This window comes from Bombyx mori, chromosome 5 (genome assembly GCF_030269925.1).
Source record: "Bombyx mori chromosome 5, ASM3026992v2".
Taxonomy (NCBI): domain Eukaryota; kingdom Metazoa; phylum Arthropoda; class Insecta; order Lepidoptera; family Bombycidae; genus Bombyx; species Bombyx mori.
In genome coordinates this window covers 13939042-13964863 of record NC_085111.1, presented here as the reverse complement: position 1 = coordinate 13964863, position 25822 = coordinate 13939042, and the positions used below count along the sequence as shown (strand labels likewise).

At 37.2% G+C, this 25822-nt stretch overlaps 1 protein-coding gene across 2 annotated transcripts; it reads right to left on the bottom strand.

The window, feature by feature from the left end:
* Positions 1-1304: 1304 nt before the first annotated feature.
* LOC101746399 (protein rolling stone) lies at positions 1305-25093 on the bottom strand. Of its 2 annotated transcripts, none has more exons than XM_004930216.5 (6): positions 24917-25093; positions 8345-8495; positions 7678-7889; positions 5394-5540; positions 4835-5062; positions 1305-3996 (listed from the first exon to the last, which is right to left on the bottom strand). In XM_004930216.5, the coding sequence occupies exons 1-6, from the start codon at positions 24963-24965 to the stop codon at positions 3845-3847; spliced, it is 939 nt and encodes a 312-aa protein (XP_004930273.2). In that variant the 5' UTR covers positions 24966-25093; the 3' UTR covers positions 1305-3844. The 2 variants fall into 2 exon arrangements, with proteins under 2 accessions (XP_004930273.2, XP_012549327.2); XM_012693873.4 differs by lacking the exon at positions 24917-25093 and adding an exon at positions 18846-19654.
* Positions 25094-25822: the final 729 nt, after the last annotated feature.

Here is a 25822-nt window from a genome sequence, read left to right as displayed (position 1 = left end):
TCCTCCGACATATATTATCGTATACTGATAGATTTAACGAAGAGAAGTTGTTACATAACTAAAAGGAAAATCCAGATAATCTTAACTGTAATGATCTTTAAATCAAATGTAAATCAATATTAGCCCACTAAATCATTTAATTGTAATAGTCTCGAGTACTACTGTTTCTGTACTGCCTATTTTTATCTGGTTGTACTTTTAGGTACAACTATATGGATCAATAGCTCATGTCCTGATATCATAATAAAAAAATATTTTAAATTTTCTTTGATTACGTAATAATGTGTATACATTGTTTGTATGTAGGATCTATCAGTGCGTGCGATCAACCTCACCGCAACCTCGTTCAAGGTGAAGGCGGTTCGTTTTGGTGCGTGTTTAGTTTTATTATAAGCTTATTATTTATTTTCTGTTATTTAATACTCCTATATAAAAATGGCTAAGGTTAGAAGATTTTAAGGCTAAGAAATATTTCACTAAAACTCTCGGTCTAGCCCTTTAATGGGGATTATCTGTCTACCATTTGTCCACTACCCTTCGTGATAACCCGTCTGAATTCGCACTGGAGTGTCCTTCTTTACTTTTCTACTTACTTACATATACCGTTCTCTTATAAACTCTTCTTCTACTCCTTCTTTACTTACAAAAGCCTTCGTTGTTGTGGTCTTTCTTCACGACGGTTGCCATGGTTACTGAACCCATTTGTCAGGAAGAGCTGAACGGGGCATGGGGATAATACAGGGGGGTCTATACCTATTACTTTGCCTATAGTTTGCTAAATACTATAACTATATTGCTGTAACTATACTCAGACCTTAGAACTTATAGCTCAAGGTGGGTTTCGCATTTACGTCGCAGATGTCTATGGGCTCCAGTAACCACTTAACACCAGGAGGGCTATGACCTCGTCCACCCATCTAAGCAATAAAAAATTAAAAAATATAGATTGATACGCAGGATAGTTAATAGAATAAAATTATTATTAATGGATATGTTCTAAAAAATCGATTATCGAAACAATACCCAAAGAGCATTGGTATTTTATAATATCGTTTAACGATATTTTCTGTTTTCCATCTCAATAAAAAGCTCGTCCTTATTAAACTTTCTAAGATTTTTGAGTGCAGAAGCTCTGTCGATTTCTGTTTAATTTAAGATGTTCTATTTTTTATTAGTTTTGTTGCTTTTTTTAGTGTATTTGGGTTTTGATGAACTGTTATTGGAAAGTGAGATGTTTGTAATCCTGTTATATACATCTACACATATGTATTTGGTTAAGCAGATTTAACTGAAAAAACGAAAGATATCTAACGTAAAATCCATTTAATTATGCCACAATACTGTAGTTTTAGTGTAGACATTAATCATTTTACTTAATCAAACACAATTACTTACAAACTTATCGTAAAATATATTATTAGGAACTTGCCTCAATTTGAATGATCTTGAGATTCTGTCGATACTTTAGATTGTGATAGAAACTTTCATAAGAAGTACGCTATTTTTTCTTCCATTACTGCACATACACCGTGATTTTATTAATAAAGAAGCGTATTACATATTTTTAGCAGTCCAATTGAAAAACATTCTAATGAGAAAGTTTATATGGAAAAATTCATTTATTTGGTTGTATATCTCTTTAATATATTTTCGTAAATTACGTCTTCAAAAACCTTTTTCGCTTAAAGTTTCACAAGATATTATATCTTACGTTTTATGCTATTGCTCGCGATATTAAGCTAAGCTCATTGCGTTTAAAGGAATACAATTATTAACAATTACATACATACATACATATCATCACAATACGAGACACTTAATTCTATGATAAATTACGTATTGTTTACAATATTGCAATTTAATATAATACATTACATAAAATACTTTTGAATCATAAACATACGATAATCTGTTATTCATAAGAAATTTGTTTATGATAAATATCACCAAAAGGATTCATTGATAAGTCACGAAAGAAAGAATTGAAATAGTTTCAGCAAATGCATATTTTTAGTTAATTTTAAATGAAAAATACAAAATTGCAAAATATGCAAAAAAACATTCTATGTTTCGCTTCTAGTGAGAGCACTAACAGTGAAGTCGTTTTTTTTTTATTTATTGCTTAGATGATTGGACGAGCTCACAGCCAACCTGATGTTAAGTGGTTACTGGAGCCCATAGACATTTACAACGCAAATGCGCCACCCGTCTTGAGATATAAGTTCTAAGGTCTCAAGTATAAGTTACAATGGCTGCCTCACCCTTCAAGCCGAAACGCATTACTGGTTCACGGCGGAAATAGGCGGGGTGGTGGTACCTACCCGTGCGGTCTCACATGAGGTCCTACCACGAGTAATTACACAAATTATAATTTTGCGGGTTTGATTTTTATTACACGATGTTATTCCTTCACCGTGGAAGCCGATCGTGACCATTTGTTAAGTTCATATTTCATTAGAAAAATTGGTACCCGCCTGCCGGATTCGAACACCGTTACATCGCTACATACGAATGCACCGGACGTCTTATCCTTTAGGCCACGACGACTTCTTATTTATTTACTAATGAAATTAACAATATAATTATATCGGCTAATACTTTACGTGATCAATGTTCTGTGCATCTTAAGCAATATTTATGCTGTGCTTTATGTTAACATTGCTAGAATATAATTTATTAAAGTCTGATTTCTTATTATCAGATCAAAGTTATTCTTAGTATAAATACAACATACAGAAATAAATATTACAGTTGTGTAAATAAAAAACTTAAATCCAATGTCTGCTGTTTCTTGTATCCAGTAAAGTTATGATTTGATTAAATGGACAATTTTTATTAGTTAAACTAGAAGTATACAGAACCCGTGGTAGATTATGTACTAAGTATTAAAATATAGCAATAAAACAATATGATATTCTGTTTTCTTATAGCTGCAAATGTATGCGTAAACCAGTACAGCGATAATAGAAAAATGAACAAAAAAGTTTTCATATTTAAATATGGAATTCATAAAATTATATAATTAACATATCAAAGAAAGAACAACAAATGTCATTCGTATAAATTAAATTTAAAAAAAAAAACATACAGGAACTTTTTCCATGAGATATCAAAACCATCACAATACATTCCAAAGGTGCCAGTAATTTATTTTATACATAGAATTGTGACAATACTGATCATTTCCTATGTCCGACCTAATAAGTTATTCTGAAACTTTTAAGTCTTAAAGAGTTACTATTCAGTAGTCACATGTATCGTTGATATACCTACAACTGTTGAATCATTCACAGTGCGTTTCCAGAGATTTTTTTTGACATGTAACTGGAATGAACGACCCTGTGTTTCTTGTCCAAATGAGGTTAGGAAAAAAATCTTTGCGGTGGACAACTTCTGCTGTGCTTTTGCTGCTGTCCACGAGCGACCGTGACCACTCGTCACCAAAGTTGACCGTTTGCTCCTCATCTGTCTTTGTAGGCATAAAGAATAAGACAAGTGTTTTTTCGAGGCATGAAAGGAACATTTTATGTAATCATAACCACATCGTTTTTCGATTCAAATGATTTTCCGACATAGTTGTTTTAATTCAAATTTGTTTCGTCTATTGTAAAATGCATTCAAGGTACAAATCGCCTTGATTTTCAATTCATAATGTATTATACTATGACTATTCTATGCATTTCTGTCCCATAAAATATAAATGCAACAACATTACGTACCCAAAATCCTACTCTTACCTAATTAATAAATCACTGACGGAAATTGGATAGTTAATGTCCGTTTAGCAATACTTTGAATTAACTTTGCGTTGGAGTCTAGGAGCTAGACGCCACACGACACTATATCAATGTGTCGGTAGGGTGAGTCTGTCGGATTGCGCGCGTTTTGCGTACAGGCGCTTGGCGAGACGCAAACGGACTACGGCTAGGCAGGTCGCGACGCCGTGAGCCATCACCAGCACCACAGCACACAGAGCGACGAAGCCAAATGCAGCGGCTAAAGAAAAATAGTAAATGTTGTACGTCCCTGATGGAAAACGCTGTGCCTTCATACACGTAAAAAAAAAACTATAATTGAGTTTCTACTGAATTACTTATCATTGTAACGCATGATTCCCTCACAGCAGAATTAGGTAGAATGTGCCGACAATACGTCCTGCCACCATTAATTACAAAAAGTGTTGTCATGTTTAATTTATTGTGTATAAAATATTATGCATGGAAGTCGTTCATGTAAAAGTGGTTTTTTTTTCCTACCTATGTTGGTAGCCTTGAGAGGCTATATAACCGTTACTCTAGCGTGTAGGTGAGCTCTCGGGGCTCAAACCGGAGGTGTTGCTAACACTGGCCCTTGCAAGAGCAGTGCTTCGCAGAATCTACGCGTCCCACTGAGAAGATCCGGCGAGAAACTCAGTGGGCTGTGTCTATGGGTTAATTTACTCGCCGAGCCCTTCGTCGCAAGCGACGGGTTCGACGAGGACGGTGCTTTGAAGCCCTCCAGCAGCCTGATTCCACATAAATAAGCCGGGCATCTTCTCCGCACGGGCCGGAGTTTTCAATGGTTACAAATAGGAAACTTGAAGGAATATCGTTGATAATTACTTTTTTACTAATTTTTAAATTTATACTTGTGTTATCTATTTTTGATTTATGTATTGCATTGTATTGTATGGCAGATATGAATTATTGAGAAGTTCCAAAAGCTTTTTACTCTTTCGAATTAGTCAAACTAGTTTTTTTTTGGTCCGTATTTTGTACATACTAGAGAATACTGTATGAATAGTGTTGTCTGTAGTAGTAGAGTGTAGTAAATTAAATACTATTTCATTATTTACCTGGTTTATTCCAATCCAGGGTGGGATATATAGCAGCCTGTCCAAGTCTGTCCGTGCCCCCTACTGCCCAGTAAAATGCACTGAAGAGTCCATAAGCAAGACCTGCTCCGGCTCCGTACATTGCATGAGCCATCCTAATGGGGTGTGCTGTGACAGCCAGCTCACACAACATGATCGCGGAATTTCCACCATGAACAAGAAGATTTATTGCATTTATTTCATGGATTTCTGAAGAAAAAACAAATGTTAACGTTATATTGTTTGATTATATTTTAATGTCAATTGCGTTTTAGTGTGCAATAAAGTATATTCTCTCTCTCATTCTCTCTCTCTCTCTCTCTCTCTACAAATATGTATAAATTTTAGATTTTGCAATATCATTTTTTTATAGCCTCATATTTGAAGCTTGACTTGTAGATTTTAAAAAAAAAAAAAAATATATATATCGTAATTTACCACAAAAAATATATAAAATATTATTACCAAAGTCTAGAAAAATATTCAAGTATCGGTTTATCCCGCAAAATACATATTTACGATTAAGACTGTTTGCACTAACCAGGGTCATACACTAGGGCCCAGTAAACAAGAGAGATGACGAAGGCGAGGTCTGTAGCGACGTTTTGTGTGAGCCAATACACGCGGCACAAAATTGGGGTACGTTTACGACGAGACATCGGTACAGGAACATCATCTTCATCGTAAGCTAAGAGAAAAAAAGGTTACAAAAATTATTAGTCCTAAACAAACAATTATCTATACATGTAAATAAAATTGGAGTGTCTGTTTGTAACGTTAAAATAACCGCTTTTCACAACATGCATATGAATATATCAGTACACACACCAAAATAATATTTTTTACAATTTTTGTATGTCTGTCTGTCTGTTCCGGCTAATCTCTGGAACAGCTGGACCGATTTTAACGAGAATTACACTGAGAGGTACCTGATGATATAAGGAGTAACGTTTTTTTTTTGACTAGCTTCGCCCCGCGGCGTCACCCGCGGTACGACAATAAAATCGCGGGACTCGGCTATCAATAATAACATTGAATGTTTCCGAAGCGAATCGAGGGCGTGTCGCTAGTCTTAAATACAAAATACGAAAATTATACTATTTCTACGTCAATTGACCACAAGGCGATGTCAATGACAGCTTTTGTATACTAGTTTACAACGATGAGTTAACAGTGTCAAAGTAAGAATGAGGAACCAATAAGGATAATTCGAGCACAATGTACAGTAGTACCGCGCTCGACTGGGGTCTTAATTGACGCAAAATTGTACCCAATCAACCGTTCATGACCCGAGCGCGCTCTGTCGATAAATTGAATACCGAAAATGGGCTGTTAGATATTTATGTTGGTTTCAAATACCCGAATTTCTAAAACGCACTCCTTAATTTCATAGGAATAACTGTTTTTATCAAAGCTGGTACTGGTGGTAGGACCTCTTGTGAGTCCGCGCGGATGGGTACCACCACCCTGCCTGTTTCTGCCGTGAATGAGTAATGCGTTTCGGTTTGAAGGGTGGGGCAGCCGTTGTAACTATACTTGAGAACTTATATCTCAAGGTGGGTAGCGCATTTACGTTGTGGATGTCTATGGGCTCCAGTAACCACTTAACACCAGGTGGGCTGTGTGCTCGTTCACCCAACTAAGCAATAAATAAAAAAAAAGCTGACCGTCGTGAAAATAGTTTACTGTTAAATGGAATATTAAGAATAGAGACAAAATTAACTGGATAAGGCACGTGTTCCGTTGACTTACAGGAATCGCCGCTGATGTTGATGACAGCACGCGATCGAATCATTCGGTTTAATTGAGTCGCTCAAGAAATTGCGCCGCACATGGAATGTTTTATGTAAGAGACACCCACGCGAGGATCTTGACATTGGTCAATTCTAAGACGAGTTCTATCAATTTACTGAGTAACTATACTGAGATCTTAGAACTTATATCTCAAGGTGGGTGGCGCATTTACATTGTAGATGTCCATGGGCTCCAGTAACCACTTAACACCAGGTGGGCTGTGAGCTCGTCCACACATCTAAGCAATAAAAATAAATAAAAAAAACAATTTGTCAATCAAAAGGACTTTTACGTTTTAATCTTGTATTTTTATTGTCAGTATATTTTTTGACGTCCGGAAAATAAGCCGGTAATCAACAAATTAAAGAGCGGACGGTTAGCGTGGTATGGACATGTGATGCGTAGAGAGAAGATGCATGTGACTAGGAGATGTATGGAAATGGTAGTGCAAGGTAGAGGGGGAAGAGGTCGACCGAAAAAGACATGGATGGAGTGTATGAATGACGATATGAGAGAGAGAGGAGTGAGTGTTGGGATGACGGCTGATAGAAGAGAATGGAAGAGAAAAATTAGCTGTGCCGACCCCAACCAGTGGGACAAGGTGGAGAAAAAGAAGAGTTTGCAATACAGATTTCGTAGTGACAAATTAGTCCGTGGTCGTATAATGACAATAAAAAACTCGAGATAAAACCGTTTAAGTAGTTTTAATCATGTCTACAAATTGCGAAGACCGAAGAAAATACTAAGTTGTCATTCCTAATGGAGTTAGTATACATTGTAAGACCATACGGTTTGCTGTCAGAATTCTATTCAAGTAGAAGACATAAAGGTGGACGGGGTGTCCCCATTCAACACAAAATACCAATACTATTTGAATAGATGAGCGTTGGATTGATTTACGCTCTGACATATTATATAGGTTTTGATAACAGCGGGGATATTGTTTAACAAGTAATCGTTTTGTAATCGTAAAAAGTAATCATTCGCTTGGAAATTCCCGTTTATATGAACTAGTATCTTTAGTTACTTACTTAGATTAAGATTCCTGTCGTTTTTATAGTAGTACACGACGCCAAGTGCGAGAGCTGCTTGAACAGCTATCAGCATAAATCCCCAATTAGTGAGGTAAATGAACCATTTAAAGTAATTTAGTTCCAATTTCAGTCCGTGATACTTCACTGGGATGCGCTGACAAGCAAAACTCGCAATGTTAATGGCCAATACCGCAATAAATACTATCCACCTGAAAATTAAAGTGTTAATTTAAGTGTATCTTCTGTTAAGGCGGTACACATCATCGAAAAGTGGAGCTACCGTTTCCGTAAGCATTAGCTTGATCCCTCTCATATAAAAGATCCAAAAAGTAATATTCGAATCATTGTTCTACCGCGGCAAGTATAACATGCTATAACTCGATTTAAGAGTTTGCTTTGATTTAGTCAATTTTGATTGTAGAACATAAACTTGTGATCCCGAGTCTCGTATATGCCTAAAACGTGCCTTTAATCCTTAATTCACAATAAGGCGCTCCGTGATCTCTGACCTTCTTCATTGGATACACAGACGTATAGAAGCCTAATTGACAGATAGCTAACTGCTAATGGTAAATCATGGTATATTATTTTCATTTTGCTACCAACGATCAGTCTACCATAATATCATATTCTATTTATTTTATTTTAAATGCTTATTAATTACCTGTACAGAATATAGTATTTGGAAGGTTGTTGCCTCTTCTGCCACTGGCAACAGCCAAAGCGGTGAGAAGGCCAATGATCCAAGCTAAAAGCTCGGCTACTGGCTTGCCACATGCGGCCAAGCATCGCTGGTTTGCAAGACTTCTGCATTGCTGAAAACAATGTTGGGTAATTCGTAGCATAACTAAACTTTTCAAGCTAAAGAAATTTTAGCTTAGTCACGCCGTTTCGCTGAAGATCGTGCAGCTAAATAAAATACAAAATTTTAACAAAAACGAATTCCGACTTCAACATAATAAAATGAGAAAATCATCATTGTAGTCGAAGTCAATTAAATATGCTTTAATAAGGACACAAACTTATAAAGTCATGGTCAAAACCTTAATGCGACCAGATGAGAAGCACCAGCATTGAAATAAAAGAAAAAAGCAACCACATTGGTTCACAGAGAAAAAAGTGTTCAGGTAATATATACAAATAAAAAAAAACAGACGAATTGAGAACCTCTTTCTTTTTTGAAGCGAGATAAAAGGATTTCAGGGTTGACCTGTAGCAGTAAGTAGGACATGCATATTACATCGCCCGATCATTCCAGTTATCACCGGAGGTATATGAGGACAAGTTAATAATTTTAATACCAAAGAAAGCCCTGTATGTATAGAGCATGGAATGTATTAACGAGTACTTACAGTTGCGAAGCTATGAGCATTGACATTATCAGTTTTTTTAGCGTAGATGGGAGGAACGAGACTAATTCAGTTCCCACCTCACCTGATGTTCAATAATTACCAAAGATACTTTAGTCTTATTTGTATTGGAATGACGCCTATTCGTTCACCCTTCAACCCGAAACCTCCAGATACTTGAGCTAGGTACTGAATAGTTGCAAAAAAAAGTAAAACTTTCTTCAATTAACGTATTTATAGGAATCTATAATTTTGGGTTCACTGAGTAATATCGCAGTCTTAGAGCACCGTAAAATGACTAAACTAGACATTGCAAATAAAATCTATTCAATTTACATCACGTGAGCCTCAACGAGCTGCACGCGATCACTTATTAACCGCTCTAATTAACAAACGCTTGACCCTGCGATAAAAGTCGACGACGATGTCGATGAGGCGACGAGAATCATGAGGTTCACATCAAGAATAGTCTACGATTTTTTGTTGGCGTTATACATTGACTGCAATAATGAAATCGTACTTTTTATCAGCCCACAGACGTCCACTGCTGGACATAGGCCTCCCCCAAGCCTCGCCACAAAGACCGGTCCTGCGCCTGCATCCAGCGGATCCCCGCGAACCTCAATAGATCGTCGGTCCATCTTGTGGGAGGCCTACCCACGCTACATCTTCTAGTATGCGTTCGCCACTCAAGAACTTTCTGACCCCAACGGCCATCCGTTCTACGAGCAATGTGTCCTGCCCACTGCCACTTCAATGTCGCAGTATCGTACATCTGCTATTAATACGTCACAGAGGTCCATTCATCACCAATCAGGCCAACCACTCCAAATAATGTGATTTTGCAAAAATAAACATCTCTTTGACCTGAATCACATACGACTTAATACTAAAAATGAATGAATGTGGAGTTCACGGTTCAATCGATAAGAGTATGAAAGTGCCATTGACTGCTTTACAATCAACGATTTCATATTTGATGTCGTTATTTTTCCAACTATTGATTTGATTCACTTGTTTAATTTATATTATAATAGCACTGTTATAAGAGTTTAAGACTGATTTTAAGCATAGAACGTGGTCTATCGAATTCTTTATCAGTATTTCATAGGTATTAGTTTAATTATTATTACTTAAAAACTTTTAGCACAACGAATACGTGCGGATTAATATACGTTATGGGTTCAAGTTATATTCTATCTAGGTACGCTGGAAGAAAAGGGAACATGGTTTGCTTCAATATGTTTTCATAAGATACTATAATGTAATGAGCGTTGTAGTTTTTCACAGTCACAGTATTCGTCGAAGGTACGATGGCGATACGATTCTCTCCAATTAAATACACACCCAAAACATGATAATAAACAACTTCCACGATAACGGAATAAACCTGTGTAATAATAATAAAATGCGAATAATAAAATATTGCGTAATAACGTTAGTAGTACTCCAGTACCTAATTGATACCAGGTCGCTTGAAGGAACAAGAAAATTAGAACATTATCAAAATCTCCTAACGCATTAATAAATTAGGAACGCCTACATCCCCAACGAAAATTTCATCAGTGTGCGCCCGGGGCATGTGATTTGATATGATTATGCAAGAAAAACAAAAAGTCTGCAAGTACAGTTGTTAGAAATCTTCGGTTTACGTGTTATGTATATTTACTTATTCAATCCGCGTGTGTGTTAATTTCATGTGGATTATTTAATAGAGGCCGTATGTGGGATTCTAGTTATATTGTTTTTTTTTGGCCTACCTATGCTGGTAACCTCGAAGGGTTATATTGTGTTTAGCGAGCGCGTAGGCGAGTTCACGGGGCTTAGCCTGGCCAATTTGATAACACTAGCCCCTAGCAAGAGCAGTGTTTTGTTGAATCTACCACCGGATCGGAATCGCGACCCGCTGTGAAGATTCGGGTTACGAGGATCCATAATTTGTTTTAATACCGACCGCTGAAATTATTTGGGCTTTAAGCCGTTTGCACGGACGTTTTGCAAGTATAATATCAACCACGTCAACAATTCATGACTTTCATTAGCAGTACCACAGCTTGCAAAGTATCCCAGACATATCGACCAGCTATTATATCGATAAGGATTTCAGTTCTCAATTATTAGTTTTGTAAAGTGGTCAATAGACATACAAGTATCAGATAGATAAATCTTAAATAGATAAATAGGTATTTTCTACGGTTTTCGAGAATCCTTTTTTTTCCTACCTCTTCTAGTAACCTCGACGGGTTATACTAGATTCTCCGAGCGAGTAGGTGAACTCACTAGCCTGGTCGCGAATCTTAGACATAATTAAAATTATAATACTTATACATTATGTTGTTTCTGATAGTTTCAAACGCTTTATAGTTTTCGTGGTCACGGATCCATGACTGATAAATAAATTGTGTTAAAAAAACTGACTATATCCACGATTTCACCTGTGTTAGTTTTAGGATTTGAGACACAGTGTTGTTGTTATTTAGTTTCGACTCTTTACTTAACTTTAAATGACCTAGATATTTACCTTGTCTAATGCAGAGTTTTATTTTAAAATCGGACCAGAATCACCTAAAATTATGATGAAATTATGCGCGTTAAAACAAAGAGACAAATTTCATTGTATTATTTCACACGCGCTGTGGGTTGTTTAAAAGGTTGTCGTCGGTCAAATTAAAAATGGCAATTACTGTTGCATTACTAAATCTATAAGGTAATATTGGACAAGGGGTGTGTGTATACAAAGGTGTTATTAGTAAAAAAAAATAACACCTTTTTAGAATTGAATGCGATATACTATGGAGTTTTGTGGAATTTGGAATTTTGTGGAATGAAAGGGTGGGGCAGCCGTTGTAACTGTATACTGAGACCTTAGAACTTATATCTAAATACATAATATAAACATAACATACAACATATAAAATCTCCATTATACCGTACGTTATATTATACCCGTACGAGATTATGAATACGAACGGCGCTCTGCTGTTTGAAGCCAAAAAGAAATAGAAGAAGAGCCGTGGCTTAGAAATTGAAGTAGTACAGGATTCCTAATGTTTGATAAGCCAATTCGACTTTATCATCCATATGGTTCCTGTCTTGAACAATTGGAACAAGAATAACTTTTTATTGAGAGGCTATTATGACCGGGTTCATTTTCGCACCGATTGCGCCGTAAATCTATATCCAATGAATTAAAGTTAATGCAATTTAATTCAGTTTAATACTCGTCGCGTCGGAGAGCTCTACTTTAGATACAAATTTTGGTCGGCTCTCATGCCCTGAAAAGCAACGATACCCACACTATCCAATTTCGGGGATAAGCTGCCAATAATATCAAGTCTATTGAGCATAACAAAATATAAGGTATAAAGAAAAAAACTTGATTATAATTACTATAAAATTACCTTAAAAGTTCTTTATTTAGGAAAAATTTTGCTTGTCTGCGTCGAGTCGTGGAAGGCAAGTTTCAAGTTTTGCGAGTTCACTATCTCGTAGGAGGCGGTGGATATTAAAAAAAGTACTGCCACATCACAAACATTTAATATTGAAAATAAAACTATTTAATTTATGGGCTGATGCATGTGACAATAACGGCGTACATAACATTGGCAATTCATCGGCCCGAAGATGGAATACAATAATAAAAATAAAAAGGATACCTAACGAAAACACACCTGAAATTAAAATTTAACAAGTAAAAAGAAAATAAGAAATGTCAATAGAATATCAAGCAACAAGTCAGTTATAAAACAACAAATGATTAACGATTAAAGTTAAGGTGCGTATTTTGTTCCTAAATACACTAGCTCTTCTTTGGGATGCTCAAACATAGTGTGTAGGGCAGTCATTAGTGGGTCTCATAAACAAGTTTCTTTTCATTTTCGTTGTATGGGACCGAGGACGCGAGGTTCTCAAGAGATCAGACCACCGACACAAAAAAGTTAATTTATTATCTTATTTATGATCATAATATGGGTAATATAATTCTTCTATACGTTGCATTAACTTCCTTTAATTTAATTAAAATATGCGCAACCACTTTTCTCACCAAGAAACAATAACATATTATATATTTTTTTGTAGTGTACTATCTTTTTTTAATTTTTAAATATATTTACAATTTATAGCCACTTTAATGCATAATTTGATAAGATTATGCCGCTAAATTAATGTTAGTTCATACTTATTAGTAGAAGGTTTTTAAAAATAAGGATAATAGAGTTTAATATGAGAAAAAAAAAAATTAATTAAGTAGAAGGTTCAAAATAGTATGTATCCCAATTACTACTAATAAAGCTTAAATCAATATTCAAACAAGTTCTTCTAAGAAAGCATATTTTTTTTTTACATATTTTCCATTCAAGAACAAAATTAAATCTTGAACATTAACACCTTGGCACCTTGGCTGTGGCAAGTAAAATCAGAAACCTTCACTTGGTGCGGCGGCGAGTCGAGATACGTCCCTAACGACTTGTCCACCAGCGCGGGGCAGGTCTTTCTCGACCCACTAGCACTAGGGTCTACCTTCAATCTATTGAAATGCTATAAATTTGCGACAACATACTGTATCTATATTAATATATAAATCTACAGTGTTTTTACGGATGTTCCAGTATAACTACTGAACCCTGCATCCGATTGACTTGAAACTTGGTATCCATGTAGAAAATACATGTACTTAATGGATAGGCTAATATTTATATGAATTTTGGACTCCTTACACCAGTTGCGGGGGCGTTAATGATGAGAATCTTTGTGGAGGTGAGAAATAATAATGTTCATTTTAAATGCCCAGCAAAGCGGACGGGTACAGCTAGTACAATTTATACTAAATTGTTGTCGGTGTCGCATTTCGCACCAGCGAAAGGGACATAGTATTCTTCGTTCGCACCAGCTGAAAGTACTGAGGTGGATATGGGCCTGTCTCGCAATGAAGGTGTTAAGCTTCCGTCTCCAAAATCCGCAGCAATACAACACATTAAGTTCTGATCTTGATATTGTCTATACAATATGGTAATATAATTTAAGTTTTCATTACATTTGTATCTACGCAATAAATATACTAATTATGGAATACGAGTTCCGTCGCAGTACCAATGTCGCGCAAATGGCTGACAACATTAATGCTGTTCGGAGTGAACACTAGTTACAAATGAACGCACCACTTGTTGTTTGGCTTAAACGCTTCCGATATGGAAATCTTGATCTATAAAATGAACCCCGTGGTCGCCTAAAACTAAACGTCAACAACGACGAATTAAAGGCGATAGTAGAAGCATTGTTATTTACGATAAAAATTCTTTTTGTAAATCTTAAGGAGTTATCGTGTTGGTTAGATCCTGGTTTGGGAATAGATATAGTGGGCATAGGTGCTAGTGCCGGTATAATTCGTCATAGTTTCTTACCTAATGGCATCAGCATTACTGCGGATGTGCACTGTGAGGAATTGGACATAATAATAGAGCAGGTCGCAAATTGTCGGCCAGCCTTGGTTAATCGCTCGGCCCCGTTGCTCTTATACGACAACGCTCGACCTCATACGCCCAGCAGACGGTCTCTAAGCTTCAATTCCAGGGCTGGAAGTGTTGAATCATTGACCGTACTCACCAGACATTGGGCTCATAGACTGAGAGACTAAAGTTTTTCATAAGTTTGGACAAGTCCATGGCCGGGAAGAATTCAATACCTACTACACTACTCTACACAGCACTACAAAGTGAGTTCTTCATGAAGAGCGTGGATTACCACAACGCTGGCAAAGATGCATATCAATCATTGTTGCATATTTTGATTGATAGAACTCAAAGCATTTATAACAAAATTACTTTCCCTTTTTGTAAACTAAACGGCAACATCGTAGCCAAATACCATACAACGACTGCCCCACCCTTGAAACTGAAACGCATTACTGCTTCAAAGCTGATACAGGCAGGGCAGTGATACCTACCCTTGCGGGCTAACAAAAAGCCCCACCACCAGTAATTATAGTTTTTCCGGGTTTGATTTTTATTACACGATGTTATTTCTTAATTATGAAAGGCTTACGTGAAAATGTGTTGATTTTGTATTTCATTACAAAAATATAGACCTGCTTGTGGGACTCGAACACCAGCACAGTTGCAAGGTTCGAAACGAATGCAAAAGTTCGATGAGTGAACTAACCCACTGAGTTTCTCGCCGGATCTTCTCAGTGGGTCGCGATTCTGATTTGGTGGTAGATTCTGCGAAGCACTGCTCTGCGACGAGCGAGCCCTATGAGCTCATCTACCAGTCACAGCCTAACTGGAATAGCCTCTTATGGTACCAGCGAATAGAAAAGGAAAAAATAAAATTCTAAATTTGAGTGATGTTTCTAAACAAGTAAAATTCGCATGAGAGCTGGTATCCCAGATACTCGAATAGTACTTGAAAAATTTTCACAATTTATGACTCTTTATAGCTACAAATTACAATTGAAGAAGACCGATTCAAAAGGAAAATATTGTAAATGTTAGTAGGCAACTTACTTCGTTATAATTAGATTAAAAAACTTTAGACAATAACTATACCAGTCGGTAACTTAAAAATAAAATTATAGCTAATGAATATTAGCATGAAAGTGAAGTTAAGTGCTTTGTGACGAGCCCCAAAAATAAGATCTTCCCAAATGTGTTTGTCGTCCTAGAATGACTTTCTAGGCGACTAAGGTATTTCTCGGCGAATGCGCAGCGTTCTTAGAGTATTGTACTAGCGGTTTTCAACTAAAACTAAATCGATATTCAACGGAAAACGCTAGAACAATTAAATAAAATAAGGCTCGTTACAGAGGCAGACAGTTCAAGTGGAGATCAATGTTCCATTGTAGTTTAATTACTCGAACAATATGTAATGGATTCAACCGCTCGACGTACCTACCCATAATAATTGGCAGTCTCCCATTAATCAATTCAGCAACATACATAAGCGATACAATTTGAACAGCCGTTATTTTTGCATTAAAACTTTCAATTACATAATAAATGGTTGACTTTGTGGAATCAAATTAATTTATGAGATTTTCACGACTCGTAGAGATAATTTGCCTGATAATTATTAATATCAGTTTTGGGGTTAAGTTTCATGTTTTGTTTGATTCATTTTATAAACGCCTACGTTAAACTCGTCATTTTGCGGACACAAAAAATGTTAAGATGCTTTTGAAAGATGTTTCAGGTACATATAATATAAAAAGCCTATTTTAAGGAAATTATATTTCTTGTATCTACTCCGTACCTAAAAACAATTACGTAGTATGTATGTGTGTAGTATGTAGCTGAAAATATATTATAATTTCTCATTCAATTAATATTGTAGTATTTTTTTAAATCGACATTGTGTTTTTTATTCGGTTGGCTTAACAATACAGCTTCCGTGATAGTGATCTGTGGCCTTATGGGGGACACGTTATTGCTGCAGCCTTGACACACGGGATTTATCACGTAACTAGTACAGATGAACCACGGCTATGCAATTGAATTTGTATTTCAGTTAGAGACAAATATTCAGGATGGAGGTCGCATTATAAACAGGAAAATCTTAAGGATGTCTCATTGCAAAATTAACATTATCTCGTTTACTAAATGAATAAGATTCCAACCGAAATTGCTCAAATATTGATACATTTACCGGTTTGATTTCTTTGACATTTTATAGAATAGTTCGGAGAATGAACTGACGACCTTATTGTTTAGTGGTTATCGGAGCCCATAGATATCACGACGTGAAGTCGGTTAACTTGGCCCATGAGTTCGAAATTTTAACAACGGTCTCTTTCAAATCCGCACGCTTGACTCTAGGTAGAAATAGGCAGAACGGTTCTAAGTAACCGTGCGGGCTATTAAATGAAAATACAAATAAAAATATATGATGAAATTAATTATAAGAAGTTGTGTTCTAAAGGATAAGACTTCCTTTTCATTTAAAGCAAGTATTTTTTTTTGTGTCCTGTGTGAGGTAAACGTTGCTGGCGATAGGTAGGGTAAATCGGGGTTGAATCGATTAAAACCGTCGTCGCTTAACCCGCGTCCGAGTCTAAACAGAGTTCAACCTGGGCGGGCTGGGGCAAGTAGCAAGCGCTCCGCGCTGAGCGCACCTCTTCCTCTTCCCTCGGCGGGCGATCCGAGACCCACTTTGACAGCGCCGCGAAATTTAATCCCCGGAATTTCCAGCGAATAATAACCAGCATGGGTCACGGAGGGAAGTTGCTCTTTTTTAACACGTGTGCTTCAGAACCTACATATCCATAAATTTTGTTTATTTTGCCCCAAAAAAGCTCAGTCCATATGAGTTGCATACAGGTGAATTTTATAAGTTTGTGCTATTTCACATTGGAAACATCTATTATTAGTTTGTTATATTAGTAGAACAAATGCTGACAGTATCATTATTATATTATGTACAGATTCGTACAACGCGGATTAGACGTAATATGTAACTCATACATACTCAGTTTCAATTTCATACAAACGTTTAGAAGGTGCAAATGAATTTTATACAGATTTTTTTCCTCGATTAAACATTTTAAAAGAGGTAAATGCTATTAAATTTATTAAATTCTTTAAAACAACAAAACATATTCTAAATAGTGCACCCGAGTGCTCCTGACCCGAATCTCTTAGAAAATTACACGTGGCCTAGATTTGCAAATAGAAATAAAAAAAAAAGTCGAACTGTTAGTATTCGTAATGTTTGCAGGGATTCGCAACGCAGCTGATTATTTTCTTGCGATGATGGGAATTCGGGTTTCGTTAACTTTCTCTGCTAATATGTATTTATTTACAAAATATTTTTATACGTATTGTTATACATGTATACAAATATGATGAAGATAAAGCCTTCGGTCTCGAGTTTAAATACGGTTATATGAATTTACAGTTTCCTTCTTCCATATTTCCATATTTTACTGGTGGTAGGACCTCTTGTGAGTTCGCACGGATAGGTACCACCACCCTGCCTATTTCTGCCGTGAAGCAGTAATGCGTTTCGGTTTGAAGGGTGGGGCAGCCGTTGAACTATATTGAGACCTTAGAACTTATCTCAAGGTGGGTGGCGCATTTGCGTTGTAGATGTCTATGGGCTCCAGTAACCACTTAACACCAGGTGGGCTGTGAGCTCGTTCACCCACCAAAGCAATAAAAAAATATATATATAATAGACTATTAAAATATAGTTTTTTTTTAGATTGTATAGTCTATGCCAGACTACGAGTATTAAATGCAATGTTAAATATTTTTTTTAATTAATCAGAAGGCGCTTGTTTAATTTTCGTTGGGCATCGATAATATATATGTTTATTTTTGTGTATTGACAGACGGAAAGGCTGTTTGTTGTTTTTCATAAACAACATTGTTTTTCATAAAATTTTGTTAGTTCTAGTCATGGCAATCTGACTCATTATTACTAAGCCATACAAGAAATTTATTTTAAATATCTTATTTTCTAATCTAAACTCAATGCAGAAAAGTCATGATATTAATTCATTTAGCTTTGAAAACCAGGTGGATTTAGTGGTCTTCTGCCAACCACCGTAACAAATGATATTAAATATTAATTTTCAAAGTTTGAGGAAACATTTACGAAATAATACAATATATTATAATAATTTATTATTTACCAGTGCACTTAATTAGTTCCGAAAGATATGAATCATAATATTGCAATAATTTACTGAATTCTGAGTGTGAGCTATGTGTAATATTAACGAAGACTAACTAATATTGGTTTTGTACTTTACACTCACGTCACATATAGCTAAGTGCAAGAATACTTGTGCCATATAAAAAGTTCACAACGTCGACTTACAGATATCCAATTTCGGTAACTTCATTTTTCCTGATATCATAAGGTCTCGAATTTCAAAACGTGTCCAATTCGTGTCGCGAATTCGTTTGATTATACAAATGCATTATACGATGAACGCCCGAGAGTTAAATTTCTGCTTTTGTAGCGACCGGTGTGTAGAATTCTTATGTTCAATGTTTATAAAAGGCTGTGTGCGCATGTGCCCTCGTTCGGCTTATCACTGCGGCGTCGCGGACTAGACCGCTACGAGCTAGTTCTTAAAATCTATACAGCTACTAGAATTAGAATCCGTCCATAGACAGTTTGGTTGATTTTTAATTTCAAGGCTCGTGCAGGTCATATTGTATTTTGTTGAAATAATGTCTTATTAAAATAAAATAATAACGGAACAAGGAAGAAAACATTGTGCTTTGCTAAAATTTTGTTCAGTGGGTCGCGTTTCCGATCCGGCGGTAGATTCTGCGAAGTACGGCTTTTGTTAGGGTTCGTGTTAGCAGCATCGTCAGGTTTGAGCCCCGTGAGCTCACCTAGTAGGTGTCGGTTCATGGTCTCGAGTCGATCAATTGATAGTATAATTGATAGTAGGTACGTGATATCCACTGTATACATTTTTAACCCATTCATTTCTCTCTGCTGCATATTGACCATCGATGCGATGAGGATGTACATACGTACTATTAAAACATTCTTTGTATATGTATAAATGCATATTTATGGGTACATTTGTTTCACACTACGAGTATAAGCTACATATTGTAATGCAAATTTCAAACATTTCATTCAGCATGATATATTAAATAAATATGAAACAATACGTTTTTCTTTTTATTATGTTTCAATACTATACCGCCCGTTGTACTTTAAGAACTCAATCACAATAGTTGCATATATGCATATCTAAATATGTAGATATTGCGGTTAATATACTTGATTATTACAACTTGTCTTGGTGTGCGTTGTTTTCTCTGTCTGTAGTGAATCGTAAAAAATAAAAAAGATACATTATAACTCTGTGTAAGCTATTAGAGCCCACGAACAATTAGTAGTGACTATTGACGCAAAAAAATTCCAGTCTTCAATAGAATTATTTGTGCTCTACAATAAATGGACAAGTAATTTAAAGCAATTGGTTGAATTGCCAAATGGTGAGATTTTTAATTTACAAGTGGCCCGGGTCTTTCCCAGAAATATTTATTGAATGTTCACGTGGTATACATTCAATTGAAACAAATGAGGTGTTGATGAACTATTATAAATTCAAATTTTGATCTAGTTTCGGTAGTTTGGTTAAAAAGCAACATCAAGGCACAATCAGAAGTGAAGACAATTTGTCTTAATATCAGTTTGGCTGTATTCAATTGTCGCCTATCGCCATCACCATGATCAGTATATTTACCTAGTCAGGTCATAAATTCTGTCACATGTTTAATGTAAAATAATTGAAACAAGTTTATTCATTATGTAACCATTCATATACCAAAATGAACTTAACAAAACATAGATTCTTACGACACTAAAGTTTATTCAAAATGAAATCCGTGATTTTGAATACAGGCCTTCAATCTGCGCGGCCAGTCGTCTATCGCAGCACGAACGAGGTCCATGTCAATATCGGCGGCTGCCTTAATCAAAGATGTCTTGAGTGACTCCAAATTGGGATGAGGCTTTGAGCACGCCTTTTCCTCCAAGTGTTGCCATATCTTGTAATCTAACGGATTCAAATCTGGACTGGAGGAGGGCCAGTCTTCGTCCGGATGAAGTCGATTTCACGCGCCGCCAGCCAGTCTTGTGTGCTTTTCGCTCTATGAGCTGGCGCCGAATCTTATTGGAATACCCAGTGCCTGTTATTAAACATGGTATGAGAAACAGGTTCCACAAGGTTCGTCAGGACTGTATTTTGATACACAACTGCATTCGGTTTTACACCTTTCTCACAAAAATGTACCTCTGTTAAGCCCCAATAAGAAACTCCCAACCATACCATGAGCGAGGATGGAAAATGACCTCGTTGGACACGCGGAATACGGTTGCTCGCTTCTTCACTACTGTGTGCGTACACCTTATCATTTTGTTTGTTGTAGCTCTCTTCTACGGTAAAAATTTTTTCATCCGAAACAGAATTTCCCGATATTTTTTTCTCGCGTACCGCTTCAACAAAGCGCGGCAACTCTTCAGTCTCAGGTCCATTAGACGAGCATTCAAACGATGTCCTGTTTTTCTTCGATATGCCCGAAGCCCTAAGTCTTCATTTAACACCCTTTTCACCGTGGTTCTACTTAACCCCATCTGAAGGGCCAACAGTTTCTGCTTACTTTTGGGATTTCTTTGAATTCGCACCTTCACAGCTTTTATCACTGCTGGAGTCCTAACAGACCGAGGGCGACCACTTCTTGACCTGTCATCTACACTAGAGTCTTCATTGTATCGTTTGATGGTACGATAAACGAATCTTTTGGTTCTATTAAAATTTTTCAGTATGTTTTAAATTTGAATTAGCGCGTAACCGCAACGATGCAACGCAATAACTGCAACACGGTCTTCTTTAAGCGTCCACTCCATATTTAAAAATGAGTAAAATTCTAAAAGTATACACTTTTATTTTCATGAACAATTCGAAATTCGAATTCAATAAACTTTTTTGTGGCCAGCATTCTAAAAGAAAAGTTTTTACTGTGTGACAATACTTATGACCTGACTAGTTACAGTTTGCGAAAATGCCACAGTTAATAGATCTTAATAGAAAACAATGGTGGTAGGACCTCTTGAGAGTCCGCGCGGTTAGGTACCACCACCCTGCTTATTTCTGCCGTGAAGCAGTAATGCGTTTCGGTTTGAAGGGTGGGGCAGCCGTTGTAAATATACCTGAAACCTTAGAACTTATGTCTCAAGGTGCGTGGCGCATTTACGTTGTAGATGTCTATGGGCTCCAGTAATCACTTAACATCAGGTGGGCTGTGAGCTCGTCCACCCATCTAAGCAATAAATAAAAAAAACAAGCACATAGTAAATAACTGCTCTTGAAATCCATTGGAGGGTTGAATCATTTTTTTTTTATTGCCCTTGTAGGCATACGAGCATAAGGCCCACCTGATGGTGAGTGGTTACCGTCGCCCATGGACTTCAGCAATGCCAGGGGCAGTGCCAAGCCGCTGCCTACCGCTTAATACTCTCCACAAGCCTCTTTTAAAGAAGGACATGTCATAGCGCTCAGGAAACACCGTGGAGGGGAGCTCATTCCATAGCCGGATGGTACGTGGCAAAAAAGACCTCTGGAAACGCACTGTCGATGACCGCAGTGGCTCCAGGTAGTATGGATGAACTCTACTCCGGTGGCGGGCGGTGCGATGGTAAAAACGAGATGCCGGTATCATCTCGAACAATTCCTCAGAGCACTCCCCATGGAACATACGGTACAAAATACAGAAGGAACCGAATTCCCTCCGCAGACCCAAAGGTTCCAAACGATCCGTGAGAATGGGATTATCGACGACTCGAACGGCCCTCCTCTGTATGGAGTCAAATGGAAGAAGCTGGTATTTGGGAGCCCCGGCCCACAGATGGGAGCAGTACTCCACGCGAGGCCGGACTTGTGCTTTATAAAGCAAAAGTCTTTGTCCAGGCGTGAAATACCGCTTCGCTCTGTTGAGGACTTCCAGCATTTTTGACGCCAACTTGGCTTTGCCTTCCAAATGACTCCGAAATTGGACATCACTCGAAATGTCGACCCCAAGTATCCCGATACTCGCGGAAGGTTGCAGGGATACTCCTTGGAATTGCGGCGCCATGACAAAGGGGTCCTTCTTCGCAGTAAACGCGCAAACTTGTGTCTTCAACGGGTTGAATTGAACTAAGTTCGATTAACCCCACTCGGAGACTCGCCCCAGAGAGTTCTCCACTTCAGACACAAGTTTAGATCGTCTCTCTTGCACCACGCTCCGAGAAAGACTCCGATGGCCGATATATCGCGCATCCCCCGTGCTGTCATCCGCATAGTAATGCATGCCATCAATAGACAGCATGTCATTGATATACAGGATGAAAAGCGTGGGGGAGTGCACCGAACCTTGTGGAACGCCAGCATTAATGGTCATGGTATCAGAACAGTCACCATATACAACGACCGTGATGCTCCGCCCATGCAAAAAGTTAGCGATTATATTTACTCTTTTGAAACCTTTTTTAAAATATTAAACGCCATATATGATTCACAAGTCACGTCAAATGTTCGAGAAATACTAACTTCAATCTCTGATTGTGTACTATTTTTCGAACTGGAAATCGTGTCTGCTTTTCGGCCGGAATGGTAGGACATTGTTCACTATTAACTAGCAGCTTTTACTTGCTGTAACGGTTAAAATTACGCGAGTTTGATTATATTTTCCTTCATCGTGGATGTCGTCCTTGATTTCACTTTAAGCACATAAAAAATGATTTTTTTTTAATTCTTTAATATCGGTTGACGGGATGACGGTAGATGTCTCTTTCACGGTCAACTTTGTATTAACTGACTAGATACAAGAACTCAGGGAAGACTCCATGTTAGTACTGCTACCTGAAGTCACAAACTTATGAATTACGTCCGGATTTAATTTGTATACAGCGGTGATCCTTCATTGTGTAAATTTACTTGCGAATAGGACGTGTTAGGCGTAGTTTGATTGAAAAAAGCTATCATAGCATTCAAATTACGGCATGGTCGAATCAGTCGATAGAATATTCAGCTGTAGACTGCGAATGAACTGTGCGAGCTTGGCATTTCTGAAATCCATCGACAATGACCACTCATCACCAGTCAGCTGTATGCTCGTTGGCCTACTAAGGCAATAAAAAGAACCTTATATTCCATACATAGGATGCTTCAAAATATATATTTTTTGTTTTTTGTTTAATGGGTGGACGAGCTCACAGCCCACCTGGTGTTTAGTGGTTACTGGAGCCCATAGACATCCACAACGTAAATGCGCTACCCACCTTGAGATATAAGTTCTAATATCTCAGTATAGTTACAACGGCTGCCCCAACCTTCAAACCGAAACGCATTACTGCTTCACGGCAGAAATAAACGGGGCGGTGGTATCTACCCGTGCGGACTCACAACAGGTCCTACCACCAGTGATTACGCAAATTATAATTTTGCGGGTTTGATTTTTATTACACGATGTTATTCCTTCACCGTGGAAGTCAATCGTGAACATTTGTCGAGTACGTATTTCATTAGAAAAATTGGTACCCGCCTGAGATTCGAACATCGGTTCATAGCTCAACACGAGTGCACCGGACGTCTTATCCTTTAGGCCACGACGACTTCAAAAATTGAATAAAGCTATCATAGCATTCAAATTACGGTATAGTCGAATCAGTCGATAGAATATTCAGCTGTAGACTGCGAATTAACTGTGCGAGCTTGGAATTTCTGAGATCCATCAGAGACAATGACCACTCATCACCAGTCAGCTGTATGCTCGTCGGCCTACTAAGGCATTAAAAATAACCTTATATTCTATGCATAGGATGTTTCAAAATATGGCGGTACATCAAAATTTAACAACGAAAGCTATTTTTTGAGGGCTAAACACAATACCTATGTGCAGTTTAATTTTGTGCTTACAATTTCCTACAATTCGAATAACTACTTTAGAATTTATGAGATCAAATTTAATGTTATTACGGAAAGTATAACGTATAAATGTGTTGAAAAAAACATCTTTATTTAGTTTCGTTTGATGCGTTTAGGTCCTTCTGCATTACATGAGATAGATAATGTACAAATTTCATATTTCAAAATTCTATTGACAAATACATATTGTTTTGGTTTGGTTTAAAAATATATTTTGAGATTTAAAAACTTTTGTAGGATACTGTTTGATTTAACTCTCTGCGTATTATTGTGTTTTTATAATAATCGAATGTTGTATTATATAATTTAGTTTATTATTTATATTTCGAAACTTTTTTGTATGTTTGAAACAAACTGTATTAGTAGGAAATATTTCATACACGATTAATTGAAAAAAAACTGATCATACCTATTACAAAATTTAATTTTAGCGAAAGTAAAAAAAAATCATTACCTGGATCCACAGATGATTTCAAGGGGATTAAGACGACGTTTTTGCACATTTCGTATTTTTAGTGTCAATTGTTATTGCTGCGTGAAGCGGGCTAATTACATTTTTGTTTGAGTGTAGCGTGTGGATCGCGCGCTCGGCGGCGACTGTAGCCTGTAGCCACGGAAACATATGTACGCAGTACTGTCCGTCAATATTACTTCCCGAATAGCCTGGATGTACACCGAGTGCAAGTTTAATTTATATAAATAAAAAATTGAAATCACTTGCGTTTTCACTAAAAACTAACGATTATTCGAACTTTTATCCGTTTTGACGATTCGGAAGCAGGACTAAACCATAGACATCTTCCTTTTTTATTGCTTGGGTGGACGAGCTCACAGCTCCCTGGTGTTAAGTGGTTACTGGAGCCCATAGACATTTACGACGTAAATGCGCCACCCACCTTGAGATATAAGTTATAAGGTCTCAGTATAGTTACAACGGCTGCTCCACCCTTCAAACCGAAACGCATTACTGCTTCACGGAATGAAATAGGCGGGGTGGTAGTACCTACCCGTGCGGACTCACAAAAGGTCCTACCACCAATAAAAATCGTGGCCGCTGCAAATTACATACCAGATCCAGACAAACAAACAAAAAACAGTCACCGTTGTCTTAAAAAAGTTATTTCGTATCCTCCCTCTTGGTGCTTTTAGACATTTCAAGTACCGGTCACCGTTCCCGTCGAACGCGTCGAAGGGTTCGTCGTGAAAATTTACCCACAGACACAGCCCACTGAGTGTCTCGACGGATCGTTTCCGTAAGCCGCAATTCCGATATAGTGGTAGATTCAGTGGTAGATTCACGTGGCGAATCACCGCCTCATGCTAGGGCAGGTGTTAACAAAGTCTCCGAGGCTGAGCCTAC